This window comes from Pterocles gutturalis, unplaced genomic scaffold (assembly GCF_000699245.1).
Source record: "Pterocles gutturalis isolate BGI_N339 unplaced genomic scaffold, ASM69924v1 scaffold21258, whole genome shotgun sequence".
In the NCBI taxonomy this organism is placed as follows: Eukaryota; Metazoa; Chordata; class Aves; order Pterocliformes; family Pteroclidae; genus Pterocles; species Pterocles gutturalis.
In genome coordinates this window covers 28,790-40,657 of record NW_010118593.1, presented here as the reverse complement: position 1 = coordinate 40,657, position 11,868 = coordinate 28,790, and the positions used below count along the sequence as shown (strand labels likewise).

The following is an 11,868-nucleotide window of genomic DNA, read 5'->3' as shown; positions in this document are numbered from 1 at the left end:
GATTTTCTCCTGTGTCCTTCGTATGCTCCTTTCCTTTTCAGAGTTCAGTTCAGAGAAGAAGCTGTGCTAGCGCAAGAATGGTTTTATGGATAAGATACTGATTTGGGCCTCAGGAGTTTGGGGCTCAATTAGTAACTCTGCTTACCAGCTTTCTGTGTGAGTTGGGTATAAGTCACTTTGTGCTCACCTGTATCCCAGATTCCCTATTTGTAAAATAAGGCTATGGATTTCAAAACCTTGCTAGGGATAAGATCATATGTCTGTTTGGATCCTCTGTATAGCAAGGTGACTGAAGGCATAATAAGCCCACTTGCTATCTGGCTGTATATTGCAGGTCAATCTCTGTGTATGAATATATAGTTTGATCAAAATGTTATTAGTTTCATAAAGGGTCAGGTGTAAAATTATCTTCCTTGATTTTCAGGCGTGAAATATTTCTTGTGTTTGAAGCACAGGTCAACTTTTCCTGGTTCCTTAGCTATTATTGGCATTGCCAGGCTTCTGAGGAAAGCAGCCCTTGATAGCATCTTTGCTCTCAGGTGGAAACATGGTTGTGTCCCTTGTAGAATGCTTGTTTCTGTTACATTGTGTTGCTCTTTTTGTACTACCAATAATTAAACACAGCTTTTTTCCCCCCTATTGATCAGTTGCCGAAGTAAAAGAAACCTCTATCCTTCCCATGCTAACTGTTGACATGGAAAACAAGGAAAATGGCTCTCTGGATGTCAAAAAGTAAGTGAATCCATAGTGTTCAGTTTATGTAAGCAGCACATGGATTTTGATTGTAGTTTTCCTTTGACTTAATGTGGTTGGCAAAGGTGGGCACCTCCATCTTTGCCTATTTCAAACCTTCCCTGTTCTTGATTTCTTTTATTGTATTTTAGCTTTGAAATAGAGGAGTCCTGGGCACTGAATTGAGCACAAGTTATATGTGGGAGGACTGTATAGCAATGGAGAGATACAGAAGCTAGTCACTTAAGTTAGGAGTATACCCTTCTCCATTAGTTTTTCCTCTCAACCGGAGGCTAAAGCAAGTGCTAGCACTGCAGCCAATAGCCTCCTTCTGCTCCCCTGTCCACTAGTGGTTTATGCAGAACCAGTGCCTGATGGTGAGAATGTCCTGTGTGGAAGTCTCCTCTCTGTCTCATTCAGAGAGACATACACCCTTTTCTGTTGACTGCCCAGCCATCTAGAGCTGAGAAGTAGTAGCAGCAGCATATGTCTTTGGTGTCAGTTCTTTTCTGGAACAGATGTTTTAAGCTGTTTGCTAGAGAAGCCCTAAACTGTCGAGTTTTTACTTCAGACCTAGAGTGGGAATAAGACAAAGACATGGTGTGCACTGCTCTATAATTTTCTTTAGTGTGGTAGACTGCAGCCTAAGGGGTAGGAACTGTTTTGGAGGCATTTCCATATCCTTAAAGGTCAGCACTTCTTAGATTAGGACTAGCAATTCTGAATGAAGTTGTAATTTGAGAAGTGGAGCTCTGTGTGGAAAAACTGGGTTATAGAAGCCATGCTGAGATAGATACGTACATGTATAAATATAGATATATTAAAAAAACCCCAAAACACAAAGGTGCTCGAGAGAGTTCTTAGTCTGTCCTCTCAAACTGCAACACTTCTGCAAAGTTGCACCTTATTCTTCTCCTTCAGATCTCTTTTCCATAAGTCTTCCAAGAAAACTTGACAATGCTTAGGCTCCCAGGCACTAGAGTAATATTAATAATAATGGTCACTTCAGGATCCTGATAAAACACCTGATTATGACACAGCATCAAAAGATCTGATGACAGCCATTAAAATCAGCATGCTACCCCTTCACTGGAGACATTCGTTACACCACACCAACATAAAATGCATTTCCGTACTCGGTGACTATGAATAGATTATGCTGTGTATGTTCTTCAGAAGCCACCTTCTGTTGGCAGTCTTGCTTCTACGATGAGGACTCCGTGGTGGGAGGAGAAGGAAGGCAGTCAAAGCAAGGACAGTTTACATTTAATCATTTTCCTCTGAGGCTTAAATGATAAAAGCTCAACTACTGATTGTGAACGTGGCTGTTTGAAACTGATGGGAATTTTAATTAAACTGATCAAGAGCTATGGTTTCTAAGTGAATGTATACAGTATGTATGTGTGCAAATCTAAAAGAAAGTATTTGGCAGTTTCTTGAAGTGGTTATAAATAGCTTGGATAAAATCTGTTTTTTTCACAGCTATATCCTTTCAGTCCTTGCTGCTTCTGCCACATGATGGCAATAAAGGCACAGGGACAGTGGTGAAAAGCAGACAAGCCTAATCTTTATTCATTATTAGTGCATCTAGTATCTCATTACAAAGCCTAAAATGCCAGTCCTCTTAAGATGTTACAGCATCCAGGTTGTCTGGCATAAACTGGTGTATGGCTAAGCCATGGCTGTTATATATTCCCTTGTCTAAAGAATAGAGCCGCGTACAACAGCAGGGCAAGGAGGAATCTGTTAAAAGTCTAGAAGCCAATTGGGCATCTGTGTGGGTAGATGGGTTAAAATCCAGCCAGCCTCCAAGAGTTTGTCACATGCCTTTGAGTCTTCTGCCACTGTGTCTGTGGAAATTGGCTCTACTTGAGGTCCAGCATAATGCTGTTCATTGAGGCAGGAACTTGTAATTATTTCCTGTGATTAGTTAATGACCAAGGTAGAGCCTCTGAAGTCATTGCAGTTGGGCCTGGGATGGGGCTGGACCAAGCTGTAGTTCCTTAGTTGTGGGAGAAGAGCTACATGAAGAACTAATGCACCTGGGCTGAAAGACAAAAGTATGGGAAGGAGGGTTTGGGACCCTATTTATTTTGAAATTAACATGTTTTGGGAAGTAAGCAAAATACAGTTAGGAGGTATTTTACAGATTGAATCTTTTATTTGCTGTTCAGGAAGAATTAAATTCAATATATTTTAGGATTTACTATGTTTTTTTAAAATACTGAGTTGTTGGGGTTTTGTTTGTTTATTTTCAAGTGGAAGATGAGTCATCGAAAGTGAGTCTATGTTTGAGGGAAAATGCAAAGATTTAAATATAATTCTTCAAATGCTGCTTTTGCAAATACGTGTAGGTTTTGTGTGTGCTTTTCATATTTAACTTCTTAAGCCTCAGAATGTACACAACACTAAAAATCATAATTGAAAGGCATCCTTTGATTTAAAAAATGTAGCTCTGATAAGACCAGATAGTCTCATGTTCAATTTTGCTGAGTGTTACTTTTCTGTGTAATCACAGTCAGTGAAGCCATTCATTAAGTCATTACTTGATGAGCAAAAGTAAGAAACTGGCCCTTTGCTTATTGCTCTGAGATATGTGTATATTCCATGTGATAAGTTAAAGAAACTGCTTTTAGTGCAGCACACAGGGTGATATGGAGGTTTCAGTGTGAGTCCCTAGGGCCGGAATTTTGTTGCCATATTGACAGGTACATTCTGAGAGTTAGGGGAGAAACAAAAATCATTGTGTTCGTGAGTCCTTCTTCCTGGGGCTCAGCTAGTTGTAGAAATTGGGATGTTGTAGAAGCAGTGATGGAAGACACTGTATGTGATTCTGTTTGCTTCTCTTTGTGGCTGGTTGGAAAAATGGTTGGCCCATGATTCACTCAGTTATTTTGCTGAAAGTCATACAAGTCTAGGCAAGATAGAGGTGGTGACAGTTAGAAAAGAAAAATTTGAAGGTCAGAACAAAAATGCTGTCAGGACAGTATAATCTGTGTTTCCTTTCCAGTTGATGCTGTTGACAATCAAAGTCCTGCCTCTAAGCTTCAGGACCTAAAATGGACAGAATTCTGACATCTGCCTTGAGCTGTGCATTTTTGATATTTCTTCATTAGCATTATGGTTAAGCATGCAGAATGGTGGAGAATGTCTGGTGTAAACTTTGGGACTTCCAGTTGGAGAAACATGTGAAATAAGTTCTTTCTTTTGATGTCTTGCTCTTCATCCTCCTGAATTGCTATAGGAAAGGCGGTCAAGCTCACTGTGTGTCTTTTTCACTAAAAATTTGTAGATACACAAAGGTTATCTGAGATAGGGTGATAGCAGGTTGAGGATAAGAAGTGCAGGATAAGGATAATAATATGAATGGTCGGTTGGTTTTTCTACTGTGGAAAGCAATTGCCTGAGGTTAATCACAGAAGGAGTTCATGCTGTGTGTGTTTAACAGAGGTTTTCTCAGATTCATAGCTATTTTAAAAGACCATAGATTTGTCCAAAGATGAGTCCAAAACAATTTTGGGAAATTTTCTATATTGAGCAATTAGTGCTATCATTGGTGCCTCTCCTTTTTTTGTTGTTTTACAAGGTAAATATGGTTTCTAGTAGTTTCTACCCGTGTTACAAGGAAGCACAATCTCATTTGGGAAAAGTGTAATCCATATACTGCAGTTCTTTATAAGTACTTGGTAGCTGAAAACAAGCTTCAGTCTTGAAAGACAGGGATTTGGTACCTCAGTCATGGTAGTCTTTGTTCTCCAACTGCAAAGGCAGCACGCTTCCAGGAAAAGATCCTGACTGATTACCTTTGGCTGATGTGAAGATTCATGTGCTTTCTTCTTTTCTGAAGGGAGAGAGGTACCTCAGTTGTCCTCAGCATCAGGTCTTTGAAATGGAAGAGAACAGCAGTGACTGTTCTGTATCAGGGTGGGGGGTGTGTATTGAAGGATACTTTTTCTGAAGGAACAAGGAAGGAAGGGATGTGTGTGGGGTGTGCACAAAGAAGCAGCAGACACTCTGCACACATTTAGTGATTACTTGTCTGGATTTGCACTTTGCAGTTCAGTAGAGAACGGGAGACCTCCGGATCCGGCTGACTGGGCTGTTATCGATGTTGTGAATTATTTCAGAACAGCTGGATTTGAAGAACAAGCCAATGCTTTTCAAGAACAGGTAAATCTCTTAGGAAACACCTTTTGACTGCCACCAGTTTCTCACATTGCATGTTTTTGCCATAGAACTGATTGTATGCCGTTGAATGGGAGTGAAAATCCCACATCAATGGGGAGATCCGAGTCTATTTTTGGGTGAAAATCCATGTGACTGTGATCTTTGAGTAATAACATTGTTCTACAAGGTGTGGATAATGAGCTGGAGTTTGTTTAAAAAAGTAATCTGAAAGGTAAGGAATCTAAACAAATTTTCTGGCTTGGACTCAGTCTCCCTATACAGCCCAGTCAGTTTCGCTATCTTGTTATTTAAAATGTAAATGGTAATTACTTTCTTCCTTAGTGTGTTGTGCAAATATGCTCATGAGTGTTTATAAAATCCGGGGCTCCTAAGAAGTAAGTTGCTTTTGAACATCTAGGGCAAAACAGGGGCTGCTGACACTGAACTTGACAGTGCAAGTAAAGAAAGGGCAAGTTGGCAATAATGGGGAACGATCTTTTTAGGCACAGGAGCAGCATGTTTGTAGGACTCTGTTTGAGAAAGAGGTTGAGTCTTAATTTCTGAGCCTTGTAACTGCTGATACTAATGGAGGGCTTCTTTTGGTAGTTTTGATCAGCAAAGAGCTTAACAATCATATGGTCCCTTGTCACTCCCCTGTCAGCGCACTGGTAAGGTCTATTAGTGGGGCAGGATAGGGAAGCTGGCTTACTTGGCATACAGCCCACCTGTTCCATAGAGAAGGAACCTACATCTCTAGATTGTTAGTTCAGCACCTTCTCTGATAAGTCTATAGTTTTCACGTGACTACCAGGAAATTAATTACCAACACTTGTATTTAGTTATCAGAAAAGATGGCTTGACATTCCAAGGGACTGAACTAGTGCAAGTTACTGGCAGCTCTGTAGGGGAACTGTACACCTAACGTGAAAAAACATTTCTGTTGGTCAGTTTAGTCTTGCTGACCTTCAGCATCTGGACAGTGAAATCCTGTCTGATTGTAATTGATGAGTATAACAGAGTATCTAAATTTAGCTCTTCGTTCTTGAGGGTGAAGAGCCTAGTGTTGGGTTGTTCTCTTGCAGGGTGCAGGGAGAGGACTTTTCTGCAGCTGCTACTATTTTTTCTGAATTTGAAGATGGGTAAACAAACAAAAAAATTGTTTAAGGATGACCATTCCTTAATACCAGCATCCACATCTCCTCAACAGCCCTGGAAATGTGGCTTAAAAAAACAACACTGGCAAAGTAATTGCAGCCTCTGGGGTTTTTTCTGTATACTGACAGATACCTCTGACTTTCATCAAATATCTTAACCTCTCTGTACCTCAGCTGGCTTGTCAATAATACTGGAGTAATTACTACTGATCTTGGAGCAGCAAGGTGAGGCTAACTCATGAGTTTTGGCAAAGCAATTTGCAACAGGCTGATGGAAGGCAGTGTAGAAGTAGAGCATAAAGGTTTTATTAGTATTCTGCAATGAGGGCAAGTGGCTTCAGGAGGATAGCTGAAGTAAGCTGCTTTTTAGCGATCTGTTGCCAGGACTCTGCTAGGATAGCCATGGGCAGAAATGTGGCTGTGATTCTGCTGCCAACTTCACTTTATGCCAAAGCCTTGGATGGGGAGGCTGACAGCTGCCACCAGGATGCAGCCAGGAGATGTGGAACAGACACAGCAGAACGCATTGCCCCTTCCTTTCGCCTCCGTTCCCTTAGTAGCACGAGGAGCAGCAAGTGCCAGCTCTGTCAGCCCATTCCCTGTCTGCACCAGGAACAGCCCCAGGAACAACCCTGTCCCTAATCTCTTACCAGTGGTGATGTTCTGTTTCCTCTACACTGTTTACTAGCCACTAACTTTAATTCTGTGTACTTATGGTATTTGTTATCAGGATCATCCAGGCCTTACAGCTATGGCAGCACAGTCCAGGTTTGCTTTGAACCCTTAGCCATCCTCTGTCTCTAGAGTCACCAGGCGTGCAGCTGAAGCTCTGACCATCTTTGTTTTGCTCTGCAGTTTGTACTGCAGCTTTCCTGGGCCACAGAAACCTAAATTCATTTGATCTACTACTGCCCTGAATGTGTGCTGGAAGGGGAATGAGGTTGTAAACAGTAAAGGAAAGTATTCCGTTTCACCTGCAATACTGGGAAATTGTTTTCCACTGAAATGCTTCAGTAGGGGTAAGGTGTCCTTACAAAACACCCATAGCCCAGAATGTAATAATGAGATCTATTATTACATTCAGCTTTTACACAACAGTAACTGAGTCCACATGTTCTTTTTGGTGAATATGAATACATCTGGACTCACCCCAAAGCAAGTGACTCAAAGAATTTTTGAGACCTGAATTTTTCTTAGAACAAGGAAAATGAGAAGACATTTTAAGGACTGTAGAATGTTTTATTAAAACTATATTGTAAGTGCTGGTAAGAAGGGATGATTTTATGATGATTATACATTATTCCTTCTTGGAGTTCCACTGATGTCAGCAAGTCGAAAGAGCTCACTGATGAAAACAGATTTAACTGAAAGATCTTGCCCAATAACAAAAAAAACCCAGGGTAACTAAAGAGAGAGGCAGACCAGATGCAGTGTGAGGGTGTGAGCATCTTCAAAGAACTGCTGCCTGCAAATGCTTGTCTGAGCTTTCTGTAGGAGCCCTGGGAGTGCAGGGGGCTGTGGCTCACTCAGAGACTGAAGCTGCTTGCCGTGTCTTGAGACATGCTAACATGATGCCTGACTTTTATTATTGCCCATGTAGCTTCTTAACTATTAGTATTGTGGTAGCCAGAAAAGCCCGATGATAATTTGCTGGCCTTACTGCAGTGCCTGACCAGAAGGGGAACGGGTTTGATGCTAGCTTGTGTCCACTGCTGCTTTCTGACAGACCCATGGCATGGAGGAGCGTGTGGGCATGCTGGCTGCCATACTTTTATGTTAGCTGTACTGTAAAACATTGTAGTTCTCAGTCACTTGGAGAAAGAGCAAAAAGAGCACCGGGAGGACTTGAAGCTTAACTGGTCCTCTGTTTGTTTGCTGAAGACAGTACACTATTGCTGCTGAAGTCATCCTGGCATAGTGGGGAATTACTATTACCTCTAGTTGTGCAGAGGGGTGCTTCTGCATATGACATTAAAAAGGCATAATGAAGGCTGGCATTGAAGTTGCATCCTGAAAAAAAATCCAGAAAATAGAGAAGTACCAGAGAAGAAATTCAGAGTAGTCAGCAAAGCATACAAAATCTTACCTGGTGCCAAAAAATGGAATGACTACGACAAATTCACAAAGCAGGTTTAAGTGGAAAACTAAAAAGAAGTGGAAGAGGTAAAACTTACAAAAAGCTAAAAGATATAAATCACTTGGATTCTGAATACATAACCACGCATTACTACCCAGATATGTTTGGGGAACCTGTTTTCTATTCTATGAAAGCCTTAGTAGTTACCAACATTTCTTGCATCCATGGGGAACCCTATGGAAGAAGAAGTGAAAGGAGTAGATGCTCTTTTCCTGTTCTTTGAGTTTCTCCTGTTCCAGGTACTGGATTTACTTCATTTGGATCCTACCAAGTTGGAGGCTGTTCTTCCATAGCATTGTTGAACAGCAGCAGAAAAGGCATACCAATGCGGTCATAGCAATGAGGAAAATAGTCATTGGTATCAAAATTCCCACAGAAAGAATTGTGATGAATAGAAAAGAGAGAATAGAAACTGGTTTTATCCATTAACATTCTCAACAGTAATTGGAAAGGCATCTGCTACAATTGGGTAAAAAGTTACTGAAAACTTTTTTTCTTTTAGAAGTAGTTGCATTGTGCTCCTCTGAGGGATTAGCAGTCCTCTGTTGGGGAGATCTTAAAAAAATTCCACTGTCAGCTGATCTTTGACTATGTTGTGGTTTGTCCATGTATTTTGTATTTATAAACTTTTATCAAATTGTAAGAGAGATCAGTCTGGACAAATTCATGCTGAACTCCTTTCACATTGAGTAGTAACCAAGGACAGGATCTTTTACATTTCCAAGACAGCATTTAATATTTGTAAGGAAGATGCTGCAGTGGGATAAATTGATGTGTGATGTTTATAATATTTACAAAAATACAAAATTTTGGCAATCTATTATAATGGGCAACAACAATATATGCAATTATTTAAACTGGTTGTAGGCTATTGATAACAAATTCAACATCTAGTAGTGTTTGGGTTTTTTTAACTGAAACTGAAAAAGGATGCAACAGCAGAGTGAAGTCCAGTGCAGGAGAACTCCATAAGCATTTGAGCTGTGATGACTTGGGGAGGTCTGGCTATGTTGTGAGACCTGGGTCAATGCATTGTTGTATAGGTGTAGCTCCTGTTTCCTGAGTAGTGCAGCAGGATGGAACTGTAGGAATGTGTATAGAAAAGGATGGTCCCACATCTAAAATGGAGATGGGAGTTGAGACATGTATTTTTTTCTTCTTCCATTTTGACTTTTGAAAAATTATTTACAGGTAGTTTTGAAGCATACAACAAGGTTTTGAGGTAGAAAAAGCCCCAAAGCTTACAGGATTTCTGTTCTAAATAGGTCAGAAAGCCAAGGTTTGAGAGAAAAAAAGCCCATATCTGTGATTTAAAAGTGGGATTTTTAAGCAGGAACAACTAGGGGTTGTTGAGACTTAAGCTGGGAAGTTGCTTTGTAAGTGGCGGAGGAGAAGTTCCCTCAGTGTTGAGCTCCACAGTCAGGCCCTTCTAAAATTTCTGATTGCAGGATTCTTCTTTTTTTTTCCTCCCACAGGAAGCATGGGTAGGTTGGCCTTTTAAAGAGGCACCTGATACTGACTAGCAGATACTGACTAGTCCAAACTTGCATATTGCTGTCAATGGTAATTCTTCTGCAATGCACTTCATAAGCCACCTTCTTAAGAGTATCGTTCCCGTAATGGCTGATAATTAGGCAACCTGCACATGTACCTATTAATTTGAAACAGATTTACAGGAAGGGAATTAAAAAAAAAAAATTTAAAAAAACCCTCATTTGGGCTTTGTGCTTGACGAAATGGTATTTATTCCTTAATCAGCACAGGTGAGCACTTGAAAAGCAGACAGCAGAATTCAGCAGCTATAAACAGTTTCAGGAAAATAAAGGTTACTATTTTTCTCATTGGTCCTCTGTAGTAGTCTTCCATTTGTTGCATGACTGTTCTTATCTGTTAGACTTGTACATTTGTCTTTATCAACTCTTTAATTCTTCTTATAGGAAATTGATGGCAAATCATTACTGTTGATGACAAGAAATGATGTACTGACTGGACTTTCATTAAAACTGGGGCCTGCGCTGAAAATCTATGAATATCACGTAAAACCTCTACAGACACAACATCTAAAGAACAACTCTTTATAGCGAATTGTCTAATTGGGGTCACGTTGTGCCTCAAACAATAAATAAGCAATTTGGTTTCATGTGATGGAACTTTGTAAAGAGAGAATATATCTATTAAGAATTTAAACCAAATTACAATATATATCCTATTGGATAGAGTTGGCAATATACTATATACTGAGTCTGAACTGAGAGAGGTGGTGTGTATTTTTTACATAGTACATAATGATTTTCTCTTTTAGGAATTGTCAATGAGCATGTTGAGATAGCTACATCACTGTATCCAGAACAAAAGGGAGGTATGTCATTCTCATTTTTGAGACAGATGTGTTCTTGATTTCGTGAGTTAAAATACCAAAAAAAAAAAAAAAAAAACCCAAGTAAAGTTTACATGCATCTTTGGGAGAGAGAAATCAGTTAAAGTAGGTTTCGGTTTACGTTAAAGACCTACTAAAATTATTACTACTTATAATTTTAGGATGGGACTGACATTTGCCAACTCACCCTTTTTTGCAGAGGGTCCTATTTTGACCTTATTAAGGTTTACTTGTGGTATGCTGCAATGTTTAAAGTGTACATACAACTAACATAACCCTTCAGTAGCAGAAGGTGTTGCTTACAGGTGAAACTGGATTGTGTATTTTTTGCTGTCCTTTAAATTTTCAGCTTGTTTTCACCTGTTTTTAATAGTAGTTCTGTGTAAAGTATAATTGGTTTTTAAAAGTTTGTGTTGCTTTGCAAAACAAAAAAAAAGCTTCATTTTATTTCTTTTTTAATTTATGATAACTTTTCTAATATTATGCAGAAAATTGTAAAAAAGAGTAAAATTCTGCACACTTTTAATATTGTCTGTCATTGGTGTTGTAATGGTTGATTTTTTTTTTTTTAATGCTTTACTTAGCGGTTTGAATACTTGTTTTAAAAACTGAAAAAACTGTCTCGTTGCCATACATCTCTGTTAAAAGAGAGTCTTGTTTGATCTGTTTGTACCAGTTCCCTATTTGATAGGTTGCTTGCTATATCCCAATAAAGCATTGCTTACATTTGGATTCAGTTTACTTTACAGATTTATTTACTTTCTCTGTTTCTTTGTTGTGGTATATTGGAGCTCCTGTTTTGCTCCATTTTCCCATTAAAATGGTTCCAAAACCTACTTAATAATCTATGTTCTTGTGATTACTTTTAACACCACCTACCAAGATATTTAAAATTTAATTATTTTTGCTCTTTCTTGTCTAGTGTTATACACTGCTGAAGGAGAAGCCCTGGTTGCAGTTCACCAGTAACAGTGGTGCTTCTCTTCTAGAGCTGTCGGTGGGGCAGAGGTGCTGGTGGTGGCCCTGGTACAGCAGGGTGATTTACCCCAGAATGCTTGGGAGATAGCCCATGGATGGTGCTAAGCACTGTTGGGGCTCACCATCTTCTCTGGTCCAGAGAGCTCTTTGATGACCCCTGGAATTGGAATCTGGGGTTGCATCAGTGAGGCTGAGCAAAAGAACCTGGAAGTAGGAAATCAGGAGGAGAGTGTGGTGAAAGTGGAAATGGTAAAGGGGTGCAGCTGAGAAGGTAAGAGTGTGATGCTTTGTGCCAAATGGGGACAGGAGTCAGGGAGAGGAAA

At 39.8% G+C, this 11,868-nt stretch overlaps 1 protein-coding gene across 1 annotated transcript; it reads left to right on the top strand.

The window, feature by feature from the left end:
• The first annotated feature begins 645 nt into the window (after positions 1-645).
• Positions 646-11,302, top strand: SAMD13 (sterile alpha motif domain containing 13). Its single transcript, XM_010076289.1, has 3 exons — positions 646-732; positions 4,791-4,902; positions 10,128-11,302. Exons 1-3 carry the CDS (start codon positions 680-682, stop codon positions 10,269-10,271), a joined length of 309 nt encoding a protein of 102 aa, XP_010074591.1. The 5' UTR covers positions 646-679; the 3' UTR covers positions 10,272-11,302.
• The last annotated feature ends 566 nt before the right edge of the window (positions 11,303-11,868 follow it).